This window comes from Aptenodytes patagonicus, chromosome 3 (assembly GCF_965638725.1).
Source record: "Aptenodytes patagonicus chromosome 3, bAptPat1.pri.cur, whole genome shotgun sequence".
NCBI lineage: Eukaryota > Metazoa > Chordata > Aves > Sphenisciformes > Spheniscidae > Aptenodytes > Aptenodytes patagonicus.
In genome coordinates this window covers 75,326,884-75,352,804 of record NC_134951.1, presented here as the reverse complement: position 1 = coordinate 75,352,804, position 25,921 = coordinate 75,326,884, and the positions used below count along the sequence as shown (strand labels likewise).

General features: G+C 39.2%; 1 protein-coding gene across 2 annotated transcripts; it reads right to left on the bottom strand.

Moving 5' to 3' along the window:
* Positions 1-353: 353 nt before the first annotated feature.
* LATS1 (large tumor suppressor kinase 1) lies at positions 354-25,845 on the bottom strand. 2 transcript variants are annotated; one of them, XM_076333873.1, is made up of 9 exons: positions 25,798-25,845; positions 23,275-23,429; positions 20,425-20,936; positions 15,820-15,970; positions 12,473-14,001; positions 7,183-7,765; positions 5,951-6,133; positions 5,603-5,709; positions 354-4,575 (listed from the first exon to the last, which is right to left on the bottom strand). In XM_076333873.1, the coding sequence occupies exons 3-9, from the start codon at positions 20,773-20,775 to the stop codon at positions 4,048-4,050; spliced, it is 3,432 nt and encodes a 1,143-aa protein (XP_076189988.1). In that variant the 5' UTR covers positions 20,776-20,936; positions 23,275-23,429; positions 25,798-25,845; the 3' UTR covers positions 354-4,047. The 2 variants fall into 2 exon arrangements, with proteins under 2 accessions (XP_076189988.1, XP_076189989.1); XM_076333874.1 differs by lacking the exon at positions 23,275-23,429 and having other exon boundaries at positions 25,798-25,844.
* Positions 25,846-25,921: the final 76 nt, after the last annotated feature.

Genomic DNA, 25,921 nt, shown 5'->3' with positions numbered 1-25,921 from the left:
CGCTCCTGCACAAAGGGGAAGGACGCTCCAGGGTACCTACTGGAAAAGTCAGCATAAAAGACATGCCTTCTTTTCATACGAATATCAGGGGACTCAGAGATTATGGTCCAAGCCACCACCACATAACCCTATAAAACCCAAACACACCAGTAAGCATTCACAGATCACATACCACACGTGTAGCTGGACTACAGGTATGCAGAGACCTGGCAAAAGGGGATGCCCATGTCGTGACAGAGACAAGTACACAATACTCGGAAGCCCAGTGAGTAACTTACTATGACCGTGAGATAACGCAAGATTTAAGTTTACTAACTAGGCACGTAATAAATGACTAATTTCCTTAAGCGGAATTGTGCGGTGGTCTATGTATTTAATTGGAGGAGCCAAAAGAACCGACAGTCAGAAAGATATTTATAATACAAAAAAGACATTATATATACATATACACATATGGAATATATCTATATATCTATATAGATATATATAAATCAGTAAACTTGAACAGTGCCTTTATCAAGAGCATCTTAAGGCATTCCAACATTTTACTATGACATTGACCCAATTTATTATCTTTTTGCTTTGGCTGAATTAAAGCAAATAGATTAAAGGTCTGATCTAAAACACCAAAGACATCTGAAACCAAAGCCTAATAGTATCTCGGGTGACAGCAGCATCGTCTAAGAACCCACCCACTGCACTGCCTATTAGCTGAATAATATTAAAAGGAGTCTAAATAAATCATTCCCACTCACAGCTTTGCAACAGCAGAAGATACGTCAGTCTCAAAGAGACTTTCTAGCCATATATTCTATAGATTCTATTATAAATTGAGGATAGAAAAGATACAGCAAGAGGGCCTGCCCTACGATAGAATGCCACTGAATATCAAGTAGTATTTACAGTACAGTTATGGGATTATAGAACATTTTATAAATACAATTACTATGCGTACAAGGGCACATAAAAGAGAAATTTATTTTCATGCTTTACAAAGTGAAAGTAACCTGAACTAAAACTTACTGCAGAATTCCACAGCTGCTGGTTAGGAGCCTCTCTTCTCAACTGCCTGTACAAACCAATCCCCATCATAGGGCACCAGTGAAATACCCATGTTTTAAGCAGCAGCTATGAAGAATCTCAACAGACTCTGAATCTATGTATGAAACGTGACGTTTCAAAACATGGGTAAGGCATAGCATGTTGGAGAGTTGTGACAACATTTACTTATAACTAACTTTCTCAGAGAACTTGGCCTGTAACACATTGCATTTTTGCAAGGAAATATACAATACTGCAGCATATAGGTGGCAAAATTCAAACAAGGTACATTACAACTTCTAACACAAGATAACAGAAAATGCTAGAAGCAGCTACCAAATTCTAAAGATGTGAGCTCTTCCTGTATTTGTTTAAAATGGTAAAATAATATTTAATATTTCAGTACTTGCACATGTCCTTAAAAGACTCAATAATTTCGTTTCATAAAAGCAATTGGTTTTGCTTGTATAGAACCATGGTGCCTTTACAGACTTTTTTTTTTTCCCCTTTTTTTTTTTTTAAACACATTGGCTAATGACCAGTTATAGCATTAAACAGGAATATAACATAATACAGTGCAGGCAGAGGAGAAATATACTCAGATAAAAAGGCAATTTTAACAGTCAATTTAATGAAGAATTGACATTATTTTCTCTGCACACTTCACAAATGGTAAGGCAGGCTTGATTAAATCACCTTTAACCAGTAATATATTATACTTTACTCCAAGACAAGTAGACCAGTTTTACTGGGATACTTACTATGAAGGAGGATAATCTTTAAAGGTTTATTTACATGGAAAACAATCTTTTTTACATAATATATAAAATGGAGTAGTTATACACGGCAGCCATTTTATAATATTTAAGCTAAATGAAATGAATCTTTAAAACTATTCTATTTCAACAGCTGTGGAACAGGAAGACAGAACATGAATTGTTTTATTAAGCTACAAACCCATTTTCATCATAGAAAGTAACTAACTACCTGCTTGAGAAAAGGAAACAATTTTTCATAACCATCTTCTAGCTATGATAAGCACTTCAAAGTAGAGGGGTGAACTTCCACAAACATTTTCTCCCGTGACAAAGTCCGTTTAAGAAGTTTCCACGCTGCCAACCCTCTTTGCTGCAGTTCACTCCTTCCTCAGTTATGCCAATATAAATCACTTTTTGGACCACACTGGAAACTGGATCACCCGAACGTACATACAAGAAATAGATCTCCAAACGCTAAACACCAAGCAGTTTTTTCACTGATCCAGTATTTAGCACAGTACTATAGACAGTTGCACTGGCACACAGAGAGACACTGAACTGGAGCACAGAAAGGGAACGAATGGCCGGAAGCACACAAGAATTTCTTAAACCAGCTTGGTGAAAAAAGTAAACTAGTAACTGGTGTTTGCTGCGAGAACAGCTATGAACACCAATTTCATGATGTTTAGATAGTCACAATGCCAGTGCAATGGCACAAATAATAATTTAAGAAAGCAGTAACGCTTACAGGCACATTATTAGATTATCCATTGGAATTCAATTCCAAGGAGGAGGAAATGTTTTAAAAGACACAAAGTTTACTAAAAATAGTGCATTTTATTTACCACTGTGTTAGCTTCAGGAGAAAGGAGGAGAGAGAGATAAAAAACGTAATTCTTTCTGCCTCTCACCTGTAACTCCTGGTCTTGTCTCAGGGAAGCTGTTTAGAGGGTTGCCCCGCTCCCAGTAACCTCAACGGGCTCAGTACCCTCCCACCATGAGACCCAAGGGGACGCCTGCTCACCTGCAGCGGGAAACTATGAAAACAGTAATGCAGGAGGCAGCAGACACAGCCCTAAGTTCCTAATTCTGTTCTGAATTGGGCTGTAAAAGACAGACCACTGAAACTGTACTGACGGCTCAGATGGACTGGTGCGTGACGTTTCTCCTCACTGTCTGCCTAACTAGGAGGAAAACTGTTAAAGCCAAGTGAAACTGGTCTCCACAACAACAGTCTCAAAAGCCATGATTTATAATCTTTTCCCATTACTGTCTCAAGCACATAATAAAGAAACTATTCTAAAATTTATTTTTCAAACTAAAAATTGCAACTAAAGCAGAACTGTACACACTTTACAGTTTGGTTGCAGTCAGAAAATTAAACTAGATTTCAGAAAGTGTTTTTCCTAAAGCTCCTTTCCTCTCATAACTATAGGAGAGCTGACAACAGGAGACAATCAAGTTGCTTCCGAGTGAGCAGTCCTTCTGCTTTGAGAGTACCAGTCACACGCTACAGCATTACTCATGTCAAATTCAATTACTATTTAATAAAATACTAGTTCTAATGCTTTATCACTTTACAGTCGTACTGTAGCCAAGACTGACACTTTCTTGTTCCAAAGCTGAGAACTATGCCACTACCACAGCAGCTGGAAACATTTCACCAGATAGATGGCTCAGTTTTTCCAACACTGTGAATAATTAGGCTAAATACAGTGAGAAGTGAGGGTACAGCAGCCTTTTTTTTTTTTTCTCTTTAGAAATGTATCAGAGCGTTTTATTAGTGTAAAGTAGGTTTTATATTTGGTCAATGCAAGGAAAAACTGTCATTAAAAATTCTGAAGCAGAGATTTGTTTTCTAAAATTATTCAGTATATGTACAAATAGATAGCAAGCATCACCTTAGGGAAAAAATCATCACTATTTCCTATTTTGAGTACTTAGAGTACAGAGAACCGATAATAAAATTCAAGTGGTATTTTTTTTCACCTAACATCAAATCTCTTCTAAATTAAACAATTAACAATGCTGGAATAAATTAATATTTGAGAAGGATTTCCCTGTATTCTGGGGAAACAAAATGTACAGAGAGGGAAAGAGAAGACACAATTTTCTTAGTGTTTAAAAAAAAAAAAAGTGTGCATGTATTTACCCTAGCAATCTTCTCTCAATTCTCTTAAGAGAACAAACTTTTCAAAAATTGCAGCTGCAAAGTAAGTTTGTTTATTTTTTAATCTTTATTCCTCTACTAAACATAAACCAGGTCACGATTTTGAACTCCTCTACCTGCCTGTTCTTCATCATCATCATCATCATCATCATCATCTGACTGCTGTTCTGAATTTTGGGAAGTACCATACTCATATTCAATGGGCTTTGGATTGTTGTATGGGTAGCCATTGTCATCAAAAAACCTTCGGAAGGTGAACTCATAAAAAGCATGTTCAGGATGTTTTCCATTTTTGTACCACCCGTTAAGTGTATCGTTTCTGTTCCCTTCCTTATCATCATCACTCCACAATTTATCTGGATCAACTGGATCAAAGTTTGACGTGTCCGTAGGATGAGCAATTTTGGGAATGTAGAAAGCAGACTGCCGCCGTAGATCGCTTGAAAAATCAATTGTTTTAAAAAATGGATGAGCTTTTATTTCATCCGCACCGTTTTTGCCTAAACGATCTTCTGGCCCTCGGCAGAGTTTAATAATAAGGTCGGAGGCCTCTGGAGTCAATTTAGCTTGAGGTGGAATATGAAGTGCAGTTTGCCAGTTGATAACCTTTAAAGCAAAAAGAGGTGTTATTTCTATTTACAATTTCATAAAAAGGAAAAAACACAGTGAAAATTAAAACAAGAAAACAAAACAAAAAACCAAACAGCCACAAAGCAATCATTCAACACGTGTGTTTCATACTAGAGAAGGGAAAACGTGAAGCTGCTCTTTCAGAAACACAAGGAATATTTTGTCTGGAAATCTGGCAAAATCCAGGTAAAGTTTATTCACATTCCAAATCTAAACTAGAATCTGGCACAGAATACCCCTGCTATAAACCAACAAAGATACCATAAAATCCAGCACTTGGAACCTGAGATTAGGCCCATGGCTTACAATCTTAAAAAGAAGGTGAGGCAAACGAACTTTGATTTATTTGATGCACTGGAAAGATTAACAGATTTAAAGTTTAAAAAAAAAAAAAAATCAATACTGCACTACATTTGAGCCAACTAATATCTTGCAAGCTGAACGCAGTTTTGCAAAAATGGCACCTGCAGAAGATTGCCCTGGTGGTTTCTCTGAAACAGTTGGGGCTCAGGAAGGGAGGGACCAATGGCTCTGAGCTGCCAGTAACCCTGAGCAGCCGTGGTCATCTGCTGCTCCTCCACCTTTGCATGCTGAGCACCTGCAGATACATCACCAAAGGAAATCCTCTGCAGGTGAGTGGGCGTGGAAGCCAAGCGGTGGGAAAAGAACACCCAGATGCTGGAAGAGGAGAAGAAAACAAAGCAGAAATAACAACTGAACAGGTGCAAGAAGTGAAAGGGAATGGCTGAGATCTGAAATGTGTTTTTTAGTTGGCATGTTTACTGTATGACCAGATGAAAGAGGTGAACGGGATCCTTGAAGTCCCTTTGCAAACTAAGTGCACTGCCACAGTACTGTAAAGTTTAAAATCTTGTGAGTTTACAACATGCTTGGATAGAGCAGCACTCTCAAAAACCACATTTGATTCCATTACAAATTAGAAAGACTATGTAAATTTCAAGCCTGCTTTTTCAGACTGTTAATACCAGACTTTTAAAGTTACCTTCATTTGTGTTTCCAGTGGTGTTTGTGCCAGGAATGGAGGCTGCCCCACTAACATTTCAAAGAGAATTACTCCAACGCTCCACCAGTCACACAACTGTGTGTAACCTGAAATGAAGTCAAACCAAGGTAGTCAGAGCCTCAGTATAATTTTAATCTTGTATTTCTAAGAATAAAAAGGGTTCACAAGAGAATTCTATTCAGTACTTGTTTAAGATTCCCATATTAACTATTTATTTTTTGTCAAAATATTATATACTTGGGAAAAGTGGCAGTGTAAGAAAGGTGAAGCAAGCTACCTGAGTATCAGTTACTTTGCAGCAAGATTACAGTACAAAAATGCATTTACCTGTTCGTAACAATACTTCCGGCGCAATATAATTGGGCGTGCCAACAAGGGAATGGGCCAGACAGCGCTGATGCTGACGTGCAGCCCTACGTTCAAGCGGCTTCAGCCGATCTCCACACCTGCAGTTTGCTGGATCACCCCATTCATTGCTGAAATCCATACTGTCTTGACGTGCATGATCACCTACAATTGAGTGAGAAGGATGACAAAATCGAGGAAGATTACTTTAGTTCTTAACTACTATGAAACTTCATCTGTTAACATTTCTTGTTATAAGACAGAATCTGTTTCAATTTCAACACTCAATTTGAGAGATAAAAGGTCATCAGCATCAGGATTTTGACTTTTTGCTTATGATATAAAATACCAACTTTTGAGGACATTGGTTTGTTAAGTTAGTTTTTGACATAATTATGAGAAAGTATCAAGTTTGATCTTTTCTCAGTTTTTCCTTAACATAACCACAGTGGGGGTACAGGGTGTATATTGTTCTTGCTCTCATGTAAACAGAAAAAAACCCAGTATTTAAACCGTCAAAAGACAGAATCAGATTTTAAATCTTCAACTTCTCTACAGAGACTGTGTAACAGTCTGGCCTAAGATACATGACATTTTGATAAAAACAAGTCAAAAGTAATTTAAAAATTGCTTTTGAAGGTATGTTCTTATTTTTAAAAATAGGTTATTACAAAATCTGCATTTTACCACTCTCAGAACTGTGAAAATTTTTTTGCTCTAACTTTTTTTTAGCTGTTGTTTTAAGTAATCAAGTACGATTTTTAAAAGCCTACTTAAACCTTTCTCAGAAATCAATAGGTTACACTAAAATGAAGTACATGAGACACTCAGAACTTCGGGCAAGGTTTTCAAGAACAATTAAATTTAAAACAAATGTCAGTCCTATCTTCAAAACAGAGTTAGGGCTGTTGTCTAGGTAATTATCTTGCTACCACGGTGATTTTCTCTCTCCAAATTTCAGAAGCCACTAATGGGACAAACTTAAGCAGCATAGCTCATTCCTTCTCCCTTAAGAAATCAATGCTCACACTTACAAACTCTCCCTAACTAAACATTGCTTTCTATAATTTGAGTGGTGTGCAGACATATTCTTAGGTGCGTTATTATTCAGAAAGGAAACAGCACAATAATCTTTCTACTCATTTATTATTTAGTTCCTTGCAAAGAATGACACATCAACAAAATAACAAAGAAGCCTTTTCTATTTCTCTTACCACTCTGGTAGTATTTTGAATCGTGGGTCCATCGAAAACCTGTACAGAGCCCGAAGTCAGTCAATTTAATATGACCATCACGGTCTATCAAGATATTATCAGGTTTAATATCTCTGTGGATGAAGCCCATTTTATGAACACTTTCAACTGCGCAGGTCAGTTCTGCTGTGTAGAACCGTGCCAGATTTTCTGGAAAGACACCCATTCTAATTAGGAGACTCATCATATCACCTCCTGGAATGTAGTCCATTACAAAGTACAAATTGTCCTTATCTTGGAATGAATAGTACAGGCGAACCACCCATTCATTATCAGCTTCTGCAAGGATATCCCGCTCAGCTTTAACATGAGCAACTTGATTTCTAAGCAATACATCTTTTTTCCTCAGAGTTTTTGTTGCATATAAAGCATTAGTATCCACTTTTCTTGCTAGGCAAACTTCTCCAAATGCACCAACTCCCAGGGTTTTAATTTTTACAAACATCGACTTGTCCATTTTAGCTCTTCTTAGCCGAATGTAATTAGACTCTTTCTGGCACAACATTTTCCTCATTTGATCTCGGGCTTCTGGTGACAATCCAACCTGTGCAGCAAACAGAATTAAATCTGAAGAGTGAACAGTACTCCTAGTTCTTGGTGATCTTCTTATAATTACAAGGCTTAGGCAAAGCAAACCAAATACTTGTATACAGCATGGGAAATAATACTTCAAGGGTTTTTGTTTCCCCCTTTTTTTTTTTAATTTACACATTAGGTTTCTATGGAAACATATAGGAGTGATACAAAACAAAACGTGATCACTTTCAACAGCAAAATGCATGAGGTGCCATGCACCAGGAGGTTCTTGAGAAGGAAGTATGCTCTCAAGGAGAGAAAGGGTAATTTACAAACTACTGATAAAAACCACTGCACAATACTTATCTGAGTAACAGTGTGCATCAACTGCCTCCCTGATTCTCTTTGTAGAGCTAAAGGAAGCCAAGACTTGCCTAGGAGCAGTAAGTCGCTGAGGGCTAACTAAGGAGCTGCAGTGGGAAAGGCTTCCACTCTCTAGACTAACTACAGCAGAAGTCACTGAACTTCTGACCATGTCAGTGGAATTTCAGTTGCAGGAGGGAGTATGCGACTCTCCCACTCATGCTTCCCTGCGTATCTACACAAACCAGATCCACATGGCACTGTTTCCTACTGTCCGCCCACACCAAGCACATGCCTCTGCCACAAGCCAGGACCTGATCTTCCCTCTTACCACATAACCCACCTCTTTCTAACAAGACTTCAGTCACACTCTCTACTGCTCTCCACTCTACATACCAACAAGTTGAGCAGAGCAATTTCTTTGAAGTGGCTCGCTCCTCCCCATGGTATCAGTTCTTGGCTGCCATCTGCGTACACATCCCTATCTTGAACGAACGTCCCTGGTGTTCTGGCCAACACCACTAACATTCTGACAACTGAAACACTCACAGGCCACACGGAACTCATCACCTACAGCGTGGAAACCCTTATCTACAAGAACCACACTAAGCATTCTCGTCGTATTCCAACCTGGGTTCCTCCTAGTGTATTTTTGCTGGCTTCAATGCCTTTAAAGTGCCACTCAATTCCAGTGCCATCTTTCTTGGCAAATTTCAGGCCCTGGAATCAGAATATCCCTTCTTTTTGGTTTTAATGTGAGCAGAATCTTTCCTCAATTTTTTGTATTTTTCTCTGCGACACTACCCCCACATAGCTTTATGTTCATTCCTTCTTTTGTTCTCTATCAGCATTTTCAAAATCTTCTTGTTCCCTTTTTCATAGCATCTCAATTATTTTATCTGCCTACCTAGCTTGAAATCACCATCCCACAGCAATGATTTCCAAGTTTAACCTACAGAATATTTCCTTATTTCTTCCTGGACATTCTGATCATAAAATTGAACATGGCCAAATTGAATCCCTGTAAATATCACAACTGTTACTCAAGCACCATTCTAGAAGTTTTCAATTTCTTATTGTCACATCTTACCGATTCTTGATACCAAATCTTGCTGCTTCCATCTCCTTAATGTTTCAAATGTTTAAGATAGTGTCTGCATAACAGTACTCAGGACCATCATCAGGACTAGGTAACCACTAGCCTAGGCCTGTATAAGCTGCATGTTAATAGATGACTTGTACTTTGGCTAACTTACAACATAACTTGCAACAAAATATAATAGATGTGACTGAGAAAAAAAGGCAAGATAAAAGATCAACTAGATATCACTCAGTATCTTAAAAATGCTTTCAGGATACTGTATGTCACCTCTTAAAGAAAATGCTGTTAGAATACAGAAGATTTCTTACAGGCATCATAACAAAAATGGATCCAAAGGAGATGCAATTAGGAAAATGCATACAAAATACTTGTCTACCCAAACAAACTTCACAAGGAATATCAATTCAGTAAGATTTAAATGGGGAAGGCTGTCTCAAATTTGAGACAAAATTTTTCGACGACATCAGACAGGCAGTAGTTAGGACTGGGTAGCAGTAGTTTCAAGACTGGATGTGGGAAATAGGTTCAACTCCCTACTCCAAATCAAGCACTTGTCTTTCTCAACACATTACTGCAGGAATACCTGGGCACTGTCTTCCAGGACAGAAACATCTCAAGTTTTCTGTGAATGAACATGCTTAAGGCACATGTCAATGCAGAAAGAGGGATTTTTGAAGGCTTACAAACATCAAGACGACATTTGAAGACTCGACCCTGTTAAAGTTCAGACAACGGTGGGTCACTTTCTCAAGTCCCATCTGAACCATCAAGTCTGCTTCAGTACAGCCCCACTTGCACACAAACTGAACCCCACTGATCAGTTAGAAACCTGGCAAAGAATATGGTCTAGATGGCAACAAAACCCTAGAAGGAGTGAGACCCAATACAGTAATTAATCACTGTAAGACATACAGAGTCTCCGAAAACCTTGTAGCTTTACATTCTAGTACCTGCTCTCTAGCTGTTGCATCCTAACAATTTTGTTGTAAAAAAATAGCTCAAGTACCCCAATTTGTCATCTCTTCCCCCAACCCATCTTCACTTTTTCCTATGCCATCCACTAAAACAAACGTTCATCACAAACTGATCGCTCTCTGCATTGCTGTATTTTCCCTAGAACTGTCCTCAGCTACAGCATTTACCAAAAATTAACCAACTTTGACAGCTGCACAAACGCTCATGCACATACATCTCCAATGAGTTCTAGCCAATGCCAGACACGAGAGCTTCCTGAATTGCTCTATGATATCACACAATTCACTCTCATTTTGCTCCCTTCTCATCTTGCTGTGCCTTAAATCATGACTTAAGTTTCTCTTTGCGGCAAAGACATCTAGCATAATTCTTGGGCAAATTCACACACCTAAATTAAATGTTTTTAAGACAGCTCCACTCTATTCCCTAGGAAACCCGATAGCATAGAACTATGTCACCTACGCTAGAATACAGCATCCTCTGAAGGTAGGTATTTCTGCAGGGATGCATTCTGGTATTTTTTTTGCTTTCAAAATTCCTACCAAAGCAGAGGAAAGAAGGGATTCAATACTTGTTTAATCCTCTTAAACTTCCTGAAAATAAGTAATGAGCTAGTTTCCCTTTCTCCTTCCCATAAAGACCCAAAATATATTTCACTATTGTGAGATTCCTCTTCTATACCCTGATGAAAAAGGAGAGGTCTGCTGCAGCATAATACCCCGTTTTCCACCCTTCAGCCTGTAAATAAACATCCCAGCTTTAAATCTAGTATAAATATTATAAATTCCATTTCATATAAGAAAAGAGGTTTACTAGGGTGCTTTAAATGCACAAGAAAAATATCAAAAAAAGTTATATCAGTGCTTTCATATAAGTAATACTTATGCTTACTAGGGAACACAACACAGTAAGAAGGGAAAGTGAAGTTTGCAAATCAACGTTAATTATAATCTTACATTTAAGTACTCAAAAATAGTCAAAATAAATTCATGCTTAATTTTGATGCAGGATTGCATGCAAAGCCCTCTACAAAGGGATCATGCTATTCTTAATAAATACTGTTGCTCCAAAATCTTACTTGTCTACACAGGGATGGAGGCTACAGAGTTCAGGAAAGCTTCCCACACCTTAACAGTTTAAATCAGCTGTTAGTGGAAGTGAAAAGGAAAGAGAAAAGACTAAGAATAAAGATCTAGAAAGAGTTCCAGGAGAAATCTTGCTAACATTTACATATTCGTGATTAAGCAAACACTTATAAAACACTACAGCTTACAGCAAGAATTGTCAAAGAGTAAGAGAACATGGATTTAAAAAACAGCACTTCAAGAAAGTGGCGTAAGTCAAATACATTCTTTCATAGAATAAATTAAAAGGTACATAGTACTTATGTCAGATTTTCAACTACAATTGTTAAGAAAATATAAGTAATACATCTCAAATTTCCATTTCCGCAAATCTTAATTTCACTACTTCTCACTATTTTCTCTTTTGAAATGACATATGTATACATCAGCTCCAGTTTTTACCCTTTTGATTTGGTTTACTAGAACACTGAAATCCCAGAAATAGACCACTGACTTCATGTAGGCACAAAGAAGTTGATTTTATATGTTTTTGTTGACATCTGTTTTTTATTATCCCATTCAACTACCCCTTGTTTAAACAGATACTCTTACAGCCTGGGTTATAAAATACTTAGGCAAAAGCTACCATGTCTCTTTCATTCTAAAAATGTAACTTTCAAATACTGATTTTTTGCCCTATCGCTACTGGAAACAAACTGTAGAACGTAAAAGGTATCACTGTTTGGGTGACTATATAAGCGCACTAACCAGCCTACTGCTTGTCCCTGCTTTGCTACTTGTACCTGCAGTGTTTATATAAAAAAATAAAAATATTTTTAAAAAATCATTAAAATATTGCATAACTCACTCAAAAATCAGGATTAAATAGAACCCATAACAAAAAGCTATGAGCCATGTAGTTAAATCTCAGTTCACGCAACAATGATTTTGCTTCTGCTGCTTTATCATACGAGCTAGATGAGCTACATTTAGACATGCAAAAATCTTACTTAAAATAATTAATTTCTAAGACAATGAAGTACGTAAACAAAGCAATGAAGAATTTGCCACATCTCAGACACAAAAACTAAAAATAGACTTCAATACCACGATATACTACAATGTTCTATTTATCTGTACTACTAAAACATTCTACAATTAAGACATATTTCCTAAAATTAATACGGGAACAGTTCTCTAGTCATAGATTTAGAAAGAAGAAAGAGTTTACCCGCATCATTTCATTCTCTAGTTGTTTTTTCCGATGCAAACGCTGCTGATGTGACTTGAGTATATTCTCCACGTGCTGCTCCATGAAGAATTTAAAGGCCTGAGGAGAATAGCTTTGAATGCGAGACTCTCTTCTTTCTTCATCTTTCTTGTTTTTTCTAACAGGAACAGGTGATGTTGTAATTTGTTTCTTTTCTTTATCTGTTGAATCAACACATTCATAACTCTTTTCATTCTCATCCTCCTTGGATAAAATAGGTGGTTCCTCCTTGTTGAGCTTGGGTCCCGTCTCATACAGATTGATGGAGGGATTCTGGTGTAATAAGTGTTTTGGGTAAGGTGGTGGGGGACCCTGGTAATTTGGAACCTCTGCAACAGGAGACATAACGGCCATATTTGTAGACGGACTCTCAGAGAAGGGAATGTTCTGAACGGTTTGCACTGGTTGTGGCATCCAGGAAGGGTGAGTGGGCGCTAAGGCAGTCTGTAGCTCTGGTTTTAACACACGCATGCTTTTTACTGGTTGCTGAATGGGAGCTGGCGTTATAGCTGTTACTGTCGTAGCCGAAGGCTGAGAGCTGCTAGAGTGACTCTGCCTACTTCCGTGATGGTTGTTGAAAGAATTTGACCGCACAGGAACATTGGGTTGCCATGTAGGCATGTCATGCCCGTTGCCAGGTGATGACTGTGGTTGCACAGGGGAAGGCTGTGACCAGGACGCAGGTATTCCAGCTACATTTGTATTATAAAGTTCCATGTTGTGACTATTTCTATTTGGCACCATCATTGCCTGAGGAAGATTCCCATTGGTGTATGCTGAAGGAGGAACAGATCCTCCTGCCTGCATCTGTAGTGCTGTGGGACTTTGCCTGTTAGTTGGATTCATGGAGTATGGGGGTGGCTGGCGACTCACTGAGTTCCCAGACACCACGTTCTGGTGAACTATGAATTCTGCCTGACAACTGCCATTTTGCATTCCAGCTCTTCCCGAGGGAAAACTAAATTTGCTGTTGGCAGAACTCTGCATGATTATTGGTTGCCTGCCAATGGGGACAGCACTCATGCCCCTCTGACCCTGCGTGGAAGAATTTATGGGTGGAGGATTCATAGGTGGAGGTGGATAACCATCCTGCCACGTTCCTGGTGGCACTGGAGAGATACGGGAGATCACATATTCCATGTTTCCAGAGTAACGCTTTGTTTGAGAGTTTGGTTCCCAGGAAGGAGGTGGAGGAGTAGTTCCCCTTGGAGGGGGTGTCTGTCCTCGAGGAGGTGGAGGAGGAGGAGTGACACTCCTTATCTGTGGTAGAGGTGGGGGATTCACTCTTTGCCCGTTGCCAGGATGAGCCTGAGCAAATGCTGCAATGCCAGATCCAGATAATGGCCTTCCTACATCAGGCTGAGAGCTGGGACTTTCTGAGCGATAAACTACACCGTCTCCCAGGGAAGGCCCATGCCTCTGAGGAACCAAGGACTCCTTAGAACCCTTCCAGCTCTGCTTGCGGTTAACTGATTGCTGTACAGTCCCTGCTTTTACAAGAAGAAGACACAGCATTTATATTATTAGAAATTATTTACTGCTTTGAGTATTTTATTCTTCTGCATTAATTACTACAGAAATAGGATGGGAATTCTCCGACATAGCATAATCCACTGTACTTCACATAAAAAAAAGTATCTCTATCTAGTAATACACAGCATGCTATGGTAATATGCTCAGTACGTAGTATAAGAACAAAAAAAATGCAATGAAACTACAGTATCAGAGTTTTTAGAAACCACTTTTCTGAAGATGCATTTTGCTTCAGTTACAGATGCACTCAATTTTTAACTGAAAAAAATGGTAATATGCAAAATTATTAGGCATACTGTGTATTTTTAATCATGCATACAAGCAACTCTCAGAAGAGATGTTCAGTGCAAATACAAAAAAGCAATAGCACGGAAAAATAGGTTTAGTCATGTTGCTATTCCATAATAAAGTGTTCTTAAACTAAAATTTAACTGAATGCTGTAAAATCAAACAGCCCACTTACACCCTCGTATGCATACAGTTCATCCAAAATTGTTATATTCCTTGTTTAATTCTAAAAGTTATGTCTTTATGGGTAAAAGCGTTGTATAGAGGCAAGAATTAAAACTGTATGAAAGTAAAACTTACAGAGCCAAACTCTACAATGTATTTACTTTACAGATGTTATTTTGCATCATATAAACAAAATAATATGCAAGGAACTGATAGTGCATGCAGTCTTATTGTGCTTTTTACAATGTTACTACTGCAGTACTTGTAAACACATACAGTACTGTAACTGCTGAAAGTCACTGCATTGTCAGTAAAAGAATGTGTTAATTACTGTATCTTTGCAAGTAACAACGAAAATCATGGCTAAATGGTGGCATTTACCTAGCAGCTTCATACAAGCACCGACTAAGCCTGCTTCACAGACTAAACGATAATAATGCTGTACTTTGCTACTCTTGACTACTAATTTTTCCTCATACCTATATGGTCGATTTAAAATGTAACTTTACAGAGCCAGCAGCTCAGCACTCAACTTCAGTCAAATAGAAGTTCAGTATTTCTGCTGCATTTGAAAGTTACCATTTGTTTAGGTGTATGCTACTAAAACCTGGTAAAAAAAGAAAAACATCAAGATGCATTAAAATGTGCTTGCATGTGTTAAGAGAACAATAAAAGCAAACAGCAAAATTCTGAATCTGTTGCTACTAAAGCTATAGTCTGTCCCCTAACTTCTATAAAGACATGAAATCTGCCTTAAAAAACATACAAACAAAATCCGGAACCAAGCAGAGAATTAAGTAGAGAGAGGGATCTTGACAGGACATCCTAAAATACAAATATTGTAGCCATATGATATATAAACACACACAAAAATAGTATTTATACACAGAAGTACACATATGTAGTGCAGCTGTGTGGGAGAATGTGTGAAAAGAGAGACAAAAATTAAAATAAGAACTCGGTGCTCACCACTGACTTCTAAATGGTACTTGACACTGAGAACAAAATATGGGCATCCCACCAATAAGGGACAAAAATTACTAAAATGAGACCTGAATGCCGTTCCTTGTATAAAATACTTACATACAATACTAAAACCACACAGTTATTAAAAGGAACATTTAAGAAATTCATGTCAAATACACCTATCTTTCAGAAGAATTACGTTATATGCTTTACATGCTATTTTTAAAAGCAGAAAACCCTGTCTCAACATCTCCTCTGTTCCATTGTGAGCACATGAAGGAGGAATTTGCTATTTTATATTTTTCACCTATAAGAATATACTCAGTAAGTTACTGAGTTACCATGGATACACCTACCTGGTGGTTTCATACCTGCGTTTACAGGTCTTGCTGCTGCTGCAACCATCTGTTCCCGACGAGGATCCTGGTAGCTCATTTTGCTTATAAATTCGATGGCAGCTTCTATACTACGGTTGTTAGTTTGTCTAAGAGCTTGTATAACCATATCCTAAAGAGAAAATTATATATAAAAAATAAATTACAAGAAAATGGCAAAAATACCAAAAATCATGGTTATTTAGTCAAATATCCTCCAGTAATTTTACCAAAGTACATAACTGATTTCTCTCAATTGATTTAAAACTAATTTTAAAGTGTCTTCTCCACAACAGATCCTCCAAAACACTAATACAGTCTGGATCTTCAGGGAAAAAAGTTAACTTGTTGAAGCACTGCAGTTTGATGTAAATCATGTCACTTTGCTATTCATACAAACAGTTTGCTTATACGCACTGATAGGTGCTACCCAGGTAACAGCTAATTACATGATGACCAGAGGTCCCTTCCAACCTAAGTTATTCTATGAAAGATACCCTAATGTGAAACTCAGAACTTTGGTTTTTGCTCATTTTCCTTCAACTCAGCATGACTTTTTGACAACAAATATCCACTAGTTTCTCCCTAAGAATTCTTCCTGATGAAGACAACATTATTGGCAGAAATTCTATTACATTTGCGGTAGATTTAGGCTCTGTGTTCTTAGAGATCCAAACACAAGTTTTGATCTGATGGCCAATCCCAACTCTGTCAATGGAAAATGTATTATGGACCAGTGGTTTTTCCACTGACTTGAAGGAGATCAAGGTCAAGCAACAGTGGCAGAATATCAGAGAGGGTTAAAAGTCAGGCACTGCTCTCCCAGTTATATTGCACAGGATTTGTGCAGCTGACTCAGCAAGTCTGAAACAAATCCACAGTATAACTCCCTATAATTAAGCACACTGTCTTTAGTGATTTGTTATGGCCATACTTTGTCATATTGAAGCAATCAGTTCACGTTATGTTTGAACAGGTTACCTACATACGACAGCATTCACTTCCTACTAAAATCAATGGGAAATCAAAGAGGGCTCAGAAGGGAAGTAGTCAGTATCAAATTCAAACCCACATTTACACCTTCACCATGCCTGTGTACATTTTTAGCACTACAAACATACAAAATTACACACAGCCTTCAGAAACAATAGTTAAATCCAGTGAACAAAGCAGAACCTTAAAAAAGGATTTTAAAATAAAAAGAATACATATAAATAAGGTTGTTGCAATGTTTACAGACCAGCTGACATTGTTGAAAAAAGCAGATACAACTTTTGATCTCATAGCTCCTTCACGAGACAGTTATGTCTGCAATACTTCTACGATCTATTGCAAAGAAGTACATTTTCAGCACCAGTATGCTATTTGATCATTGTGCAAACAGAAGGTTAAGTTGTCCAGAGTATTCAATTTCCAAATAGAATATACTTTTATAGGACCCATCATTCATTTCTACCTATTGACTTTAAATTTTCTTCTTAATCAGTTTCAAAATACTGTCTTTTTAGCCAAGTAATTCTACAATATATAAACCTAAACCAACAAGTTCACATCACCAAGCCATAGACACACAGAATCTCAAAGTACAGAACCAGCAGTATTTTAAGAGATGAAATTTAGTTCCCTCTCCACTAACCAGAGGACCTGAGTAAGAGCCAAAGGATCTCTCCCCCCTCTAGCTGAAGAACAAAAACCTTGGTCACCTATGTGACATGAAGTATTCAATGTCTTGAGGAGTATCACCTTACACTGAAGGTACAAGGACTGCACTTGAATCTAATAAGGAAGAGAGATTTCCTGTAAGCTATTTAGGGTGTCGTCTTTTAAAAAAACCCAAACACAATGAACTGCATTCTCCCATAATTACTATACATATATATATTACTATCTATATACACACTATATATATATATATATATACACACACACACCGGATACTGATAGATATCTATCTATCTGTTCAGCTTTGACCCTGAATACTACCTACTACTTGAGGGGTGGGGGGAATAACCAGAATGTTTGTAACCTTCAATATATTAAAAAAAAAAAAAAAAAAAAGTAAAAAAAAAAGGTAAAAATCAGCCTCTTACAGCTGGCCAACATACCCCAGCTACAATCCAGTTCGTAAAACAATCCCAGCTCAAAATATATTCTCATTTCATTCCTACTTGCTGTCTCAAGTAGCCCCACCAAGAAAAATGCTCTCCCACTTCGCTGTATCTGTTCCCGGTGGTGTTCACAGGCCAATGCCGTATGGACTATTGTGGCAACACAACTGTGGGTTAACACATGGCAGAAATGGCTTACGCTGGCACTGTGCCTGAAAAAAGGTCCATATAACTGCAAGTGTCCTGGGAATTCTCAGTTGTATCCAAGAACAAAGGGTAGGAGCAAAAGGCTTCAAGATACAAAGGATCCAACAAAACCACTAACTTAAAGTACCTTTCCAGTTTATTATCCAGCCACATACCATTCTTCAGTTTGCAAAAATGACTGCAGGTTCAATCTGTAAAAATGGATCTGAGAACTGATCTACTTTAAAAAAAAATAAAAAACAATCACACAACAAAACTGTAATTTTTTCCTATTTCCCCCAGTATCAATACAGGCTGGGGGATGAAGGGATTGAGAGCAGCCCTGCCGAGAAGGACTTGGGGGTGCTGGTGGGTGAAAAGCTGGACATGAGCCAGCAATGTGCGCTCGCAGCCCAGAAGGCCAATCGTATCCTGGGCTGCATCCAAAGCAGCGTGGCCAGCAGGTCGAGGGAGGGGATTCTGCCCCTCTACTCTGCTCTGGTGAGACCCCACCTGGAGTGCTGTGTCCAGCTCTGGAGCCCTCAGCATAAAGAAAGACACGGACCTGTTGGAGCGGGTCCAGAAGAGGGTCACAAAAATGATCAGGGGGATGGAACACCTCTCCTATGAAGAAAGGCTGAGAGAGTTGGGGTTGTTTAGCCTGGAGAAGAGAAGGCTTCGGGGAGACCTTCTCGCAGCCTCTCAGTACTTAAAGGGGGCTTGTAAAAAAGATGGGGACGAACTTTTTAGCAGGGCCTGTTGCAACAGGACAAGGGGGAATGGCTTTAAACTAAAGGGGGGTAGATATAGACTCGATATAAGGAAGAAATTTTTTGCGCTGAGGGTGGTGAAGCACTGGCACAGGTTGCCCAGAGAGGTGGTGGATGCCTCATCCCTGGAGACATTCAAGGTCAGGTTGGCCGGGGCTCTGAGCAACCTGATCTAGTTGAAGATGTCCCTGCCCACGGCAGGGGGGTTGGACTAGATGACCTTTCGAGGTCCCTTCCAACCCAAACTATTCTATGATTCTATGAAAAAAACCAACCTCAGCAACAAACCACAGAGCAGGAGCAAATTATTACAAAATCATTTATCATTATAAAATCCTTCAATTCTTACTGAAAATACAGCCTGGACTGTGTATCTGAGCAAGTGAAAGGAACATGAAAAACCACTATCAGCACCTCTACACTGGGACATTGTTGAGGAAAAGCCAGTTGATAGTTTTGGAGAAGCTCACGCTTAGTAGAGGTAGATCTCTGTAAATACCGAAGCAACACAACCAGCAGAACCTGTGAGCTGGTCACTACTACAAGCAGCGCACTCCTGTAAAGGCAATCCCTGTTGTGATACTGTGTCTTTTTCCTTTGGAAAGATGAGTGGTTTGCTAGCTTTTTTTTTTAAACCTGCTTTTGTACTCAGGTTTACAGAGAAGGCATTAAAACAGGTGTAATTTACTTTGATGTGCAAATCCCAGTAAAAACACAGGAGCTATAAGTGTATTAATTTTTTATTCCTGGAAACCACTTTTCAGACTCCTTTCACTTATTAAAATGAATTAATTGAAATAAGTTTAGTCAATAATTTAAAAAAATAAATTGAACAATTATTTAGTTCCCTGTTCTTATAATGAAAATAACAGTAGAATAATTACTCCCGTCCAAGATTTTCAAGAGACTTGACATTTTTGTCTTGAGCGTATACTGCAGAGAACACACTTTGCAACTGGTTTTGTCATGTACCGTGTTATTTTATCTGTATCTGACAAAGTGCATAAAAGTAAGGATAGCCAAATTTCCTTCCCCACAGTTTGAATTTCTATAAGCCACAGATGTAAAAAGCTCATTAAAATTAATTTCTGAAATATTTGGTACTGCCTTTCAATTTAGAATGGCCATATTTTATCAACATATTTTAACTGAGCACAATCCAAAATTCCATTGAGTATCAGAGGCAAAATCCATGTTCTAGAGAGTCCAGTTCTCTCTGCCTAAAATGATATAAACAATTAAAACAACCTACCCCTACCACATAAGAACAAACTGCACAAGATGCTTAAAAAAGAAAAAGAAAAAAACCCCAAAGCCAAGCCTCTCTAAATCCTTCTATTCCTCTTCTTCATCCCCCATTATTAACAGTTTCACTACATCCTAATTAGGAACCTACCAGATTTTGAAGAAGCTATTTTGCTTATCATATGCTCTTCAAACATTCCATGATCAACAAGCCCTCTGACACCTACTAATTGTTTATAGTTGGCAGAACATCAAATCTTGAAAATAAAATATTTCACCTCATCAAAGCCAGCAGCTTGTAAGTCTTGCAGCATTTGTCGATTAACTTCTGATGTTCCTTTGACAGCTGACGTTGTTTCGTTTGCAAAAGGCAGAAGTGAGTTTCTTATCTCCTGCAAAACTTTATGATATGTTACAAATTTGGGGGGATTTCGGCCTTGTCTAGGATCTTCAGATAACATTTTGCCCATGCTGTGATCAGCTTTAGCAGCATCTGATGGTTTAGGTAAATTCCTGAGGCTCTCTCGTATTTCCTGTAGCATCTGCTGGCTGCTGCCAGTATAGTTACTGGCAGGAAAAGTCTTAGGCCTCATTTGTCTATAACCTTCTGGCTTCTCACTTCTCTTCATGAAAACATGTATATATGCAACCTCCACCAAGGACTCACACACACCAAAATTCAAGGAAGACTGGCTGGTAGTTTCAGAACTTGTGAAAGCAGCAGCTCTTCACTGTGAAACCGTGGTTCCTGTAGTGCTGGAGTTTGTCACAACCCAAAACTGCTATCCTGCTAACAAAACAAAACATCCTGTTATACGTACAGCAGTGAAAAAGTTCACAACGTAGCACTGGTGGCAGTGAAACGTTCACATGCAGCACTGCCTTCACAGTTATTAAAAGCATGCTAAGCAACTTCTTCAGGCAGTCTTTACTCAAACCAAATTACAAACTGTGTTGGGCTTCTAAAAGTGCGTTAACAAAAAAACGTTTTAGGTGCCTGAAGTCCAAACCATCCTGAATTGCAAAGGATGTGGACAGAGTAAAGAGGAACTCAGTGCGGTGGACAAAGCTTTCAAGAGCAGATGCCAACTGCTGTGTGTGCTATCCCATCACTGCTTCTTTGCCTTCCCTCTCTGCTGGGTGCTGTTTCCATTCATCACCCACATTCTCTCCATCAACACTTTTATAGCTGAAGGTGCCAACTCTACTATCCAGTTGGCTAGGATATGGACCAAATACTCTAGCTGTTCAACAATTCTGACATCAAGCTCCACAAACAGATGGAAGTGAGAAGTACAAAGTACACCAATGAGAGTATATAATTGCCATGATTTCATCCGTTCTTGAGCAGTCACATACACAAGAAGTAAACACTTGCCTAGCTCATTGCATGCAACTTTATGATTTCTTGTACCATCTGCCATTTAAACCTGTTTAAGGATTCAGTTTTCTATGGCTGTCACAGTCTCTTAGCTTGAGTCTCCTTGAACCAGTCTTCATCAAGTAAGTAATTTTTTATTTATTTTACATAAGGGAAGATGAGAGCGGGGAAAAAAGAAAACAAAGAAAATTTAATCAAACTTTTTTTACTGTAAAATTGTTTAACAACTCAAGCATCAAATTCACTGAGAGCATGGCTGTGACATTTGGTAAGCGAAACAGAACTTTCTGCCAAAAACAAATAAATAACGTTTGCATTTTGAAGGCGCTGACTCATCAGGGGAAGAACCCTCTGTCTGCAGAGAACTCAAATCTCTGTGTTTGTGCTGTGCACTAGTTAGTACTGTAACTACTGTAATTGGTATGGCAAAGCATAGAGCAACTAAGGTGAAACACTGAAGAAGTTACAGAGCATTTGCCTCTAGGGTATCATGAAATAAAACTTTTGCAGCCTCTGCTGCTCCAGAGGAAGATCAGTTACTAAGATAGGGCAAGATAAAAAAATTACATATTTTAGCACTGTCTTTTCTTCACAGGCAACTAGAAGAACGGTAAAGCTCAACTCACACTGTTCCTTTACTAAAATGCAATGTCTAACAGTAGCAATACCAAAATGTTCTAATTTTCTTATTTCTGTTTCTCAAAGTGTTAAAAATTTGCATTCCTAGTTTTCTGAAGGATTATTTTTGAGGATTCAGATGTCTGCAAGCATCTTTTGTCTCTTGAAGAAGCAGTATGTAAATAAGTTTCTCATATTAGACATTAAACAGGTGTCTAAGTTTTACACAGTCTACGTAAAAGTCACTCCTTCTTCATCGAGGTGTCACTTCTACAATATTTGCACTGTCATAAGCCAATTAACGATTCAGTGATTGAAGAAGAATATGACAAGAAGTTAATAGGAAAAAGAACCCTCTAATACACATGCAAATTGTATGAATTAAATTCACATACTACCCATATATGAATAGAACCTGAAAGCTTGAAGTAACACATAAATAAGGACTGCAAAAAGAAACACAAGGGACACCCACTTAATCCCATTCTCCTTGGAGAACCACAATAAGAAATAATATAATTTCTCTAATGGAACTATCTAAATCTTAGGTGCTATAACTGCACCCACAAGCTTTCTTTGCCCTGTGATAGGTTTGAAACCTTAAATAAATGTAATTTGGTAGTTATATTAAAGCTTTTTCCTGCAGTCTGGTAGCACATAATTATTCAGTGCTCACTGAATAAGGAAAAGATCATCAGACATGTAAGTGAATTTTAATAATAAACAGTGAAGTTTTGCTCAAAGTATTAAGAAATCTAGATTCGGCAAAAAGTACGTCATGAGAGCAATTAAAATGTAATTTAATTTTGGTCACTTTCAAAATCATTTTCAAAACATGCCATATTTAAGAGCACATTGTAATACTTTGCAAAAACACTTTTTCCAAAGAAAAGGGAGTAACTATATTTAGACCATTTTACTAGAATTTAGTTTTGCTATGGATGTTCCTTTTCTTTCCAAGAGACCTGCCTCAAAACACACACGTGTTGGTTACCCAATTGCGAGGATATATGCTAATAACACTTGAGAGAATAACCACCTCCAGAAAAGTGAAACTTCTCCCATAAACTCATCCCAAAACATAGGACAACAAGGCTAAATATCTTAAAGGCTTAGTAATCTATATTACTTGTTCAAATTCAGTCGAAATTAGGAGTAACAACCAGTTCACCATTGGCAGGGTAATGCAGATAAAACAGTTGGTATTGATCTTATGTCACACAAATACCAATGAGCGAAGAAATGTCCATACACGAGTTACTCCTTTTAACAAGTCCCGAAGGCCTGGAATTCAAGAGAAAACAGTTGTTTTGCACCTATGTATTTTACCATAATTTCATCTGGTATTTCAATATTCACTTTATGGTTACACCACAGGTAGCAGGGATAAAAAAATGTAACAACCCTCAGAGAAATCAAGGTTAAGTTAACAGGACACTTAAACCATAAATCAGGAGACCTAGAGTCTACCACCCTGGGGGGGAATCAGCTTGTGCTCCCATTTCTTTAGGTGTGAAACTGAGAGGATTGTATTTCTAAAGTGCTTTGGGAACTTTAAGACAAGGGATACTATAAGTGTTTGATAGCTATTAGTTTGCTGGCAACTGCAGCATAACAGGATATAGACTAAGCAGTCTTGGAAAATAAAGCTGCACTTTCACATAAATTTTTAGCAGAAGCAGAGCTTTACCAGTGTAAACCAGCCAGTCCACTTATCTCCCACCACTTATTAGCGCCAGCATAATTGTTTGTAAGGCCACACAGAGTGAATCAAGCTAAGGAACTTACCCAGATAAATAGTAACTTTTTTTTTTTGGTGGGTTGTTTCTTTTGGCAGCAGTGTTGGGTAACAGCAGTTTGATGTGTATGTGAAACTACACTCTTAATTGCTCAGAAACCAAATTAAATTGGTCCTTCAGTTTAATGAAGTACAAGAAAGCAAGTATTACCATTGACTACAGTTCACCTTGCTGTACATACGAACCTCCTCTTACAGGCATTTGCACACATTTTAAAGCAAGAAAGTTTTGACTGCTCAGTAAGAAACCTGTCTCAATTTTCTACTTCTAACTAGCAAACATTAACTGTATCCAAGGGAACTGAGGTCTATCCCCCCTTTGCAGTTTTGTGTCATTAAATGTAAATGATAGATCTGTCTGTTAATGCAGCTGTTTCTGCTGATGAAGTTCTCTACTTCCCTAAAGGAGTTAAAAAAATAATTTTGATAAAGTATTTTCCTCTACAGGTCAAACTGTAAGGAAAAAAGAAAACATGTCTTTTACAGTATAATCATGAAAGATTGGACTTAAAGATAGGCATTTGAATGAAAACACAGAATGGCTGCATGCAACTGTCAATGACTTCCAAGTTTTTCTGGGGAAAACAATACACAGCTTTGTAATAGATCTGTAACATTTCTTATCTCCAAAAGTTTTGAACATACTTTTAAATACTCATATTTCCAATTAAGTACTGAACGCCACATATTAATCTATTTTGGTTCCCTCTCTCATGTACCTATTATAATAACTTATTTTATATGTAATCACAACACTTCATTGCTAGGAAAAAAAAACCAATCGAGAATTTGGGAGACATAAAATTAAGTTTGCAGGGGCTTGGTTCAAACCAACAAAAGGAAGCTGTTCTTCAGATAACAGGTCATTGAGCCGTAAAGCAATTTGCCAAAGGATGCATTTCCAATGCTAAAAGTTTCCATAGGATGAGGAGAAAACTGGACCCTGAAATTAGTAAATAAAGACAACTACATACAGTCAGGGAAGACTGAGCTGGAAACGACCAAAGGCTAGCTGAACACTGGGAACATTGTGCATTCGCTCTGCTTGTTTCCATTCTTACGCTCTGCTATCTCCTTTAGCAGGATACAGCTCTTGTTATGTACAAATGTATTCTTAGTTATTCTCGGTAGCAGTAGTAGTTATTTCGAGCGCACACAAGAGCGATCTTTATGGCTACCAGCAGGACAGCCACTGAGGACCAAAGCGTAAGCTGCGTTGGCACAGAGAGGTACTAAGGTAATTCCTACAGCACAGCAGGACCCAGCGTTTCAAGGACCACCCAGAGCAGAAGGGTTTCAGCGCCGGGATGAGTGCTGGGCATACGACAACCACGAGTATCCCAACTCTGTCCCACGGCACTGGGACACCTGCGCTTCTGTCGCCCAGCCAGCCCCAGGCCGCGACCCGAGGTCGGTCTTGTGCAGCGCTGCTCTCCCCACACTGCCGGTCCTCCCCGCGCAGGCCGGCGGGCCGAGCGCGGCCAAGCACCACCGCGGGGGGCGGCGGGACCCTCGCCCGGCGGCGGCACAAGGGCCCAACCGACCGCGCCGGGGGAGCGGGTGGCGCGGGCCCCGCCGCCCCTTCCGAGGAACCGTCCCCCGGCGAGCGAGAAGCCGCCTTCGGAGGCGCCAACCCCCGGCGGGGGAACGGGCGACGACGCCGTCTCCCGCGGTCGCGTCCCGCCCGCTCCCGGCGGGGCGAAAAGTGTCCAGGACTCCCCGGTCGGCCGTGCCGGAGAGGACTCGTTATCGCCCCCGCGCTGCGGCCGCGCCTCGGCCTCTCGCCCCCAACCCGCGGCCGCTCCCCAGACCCGCCGCCACCTCCCCTTCGCCACCGCGGCACAGCGGATCTACCTGCGGCGAGAAGGCGGCGGCGGCAGCGCCCCGGGCCCGGGCGTGGGCGCACGGAGCTCGGCCCCGCCCGCGCGGCGACGACCGCCACGGCCCTCCGCGATGCCGGCAGCGGCTCCTCGGTCCC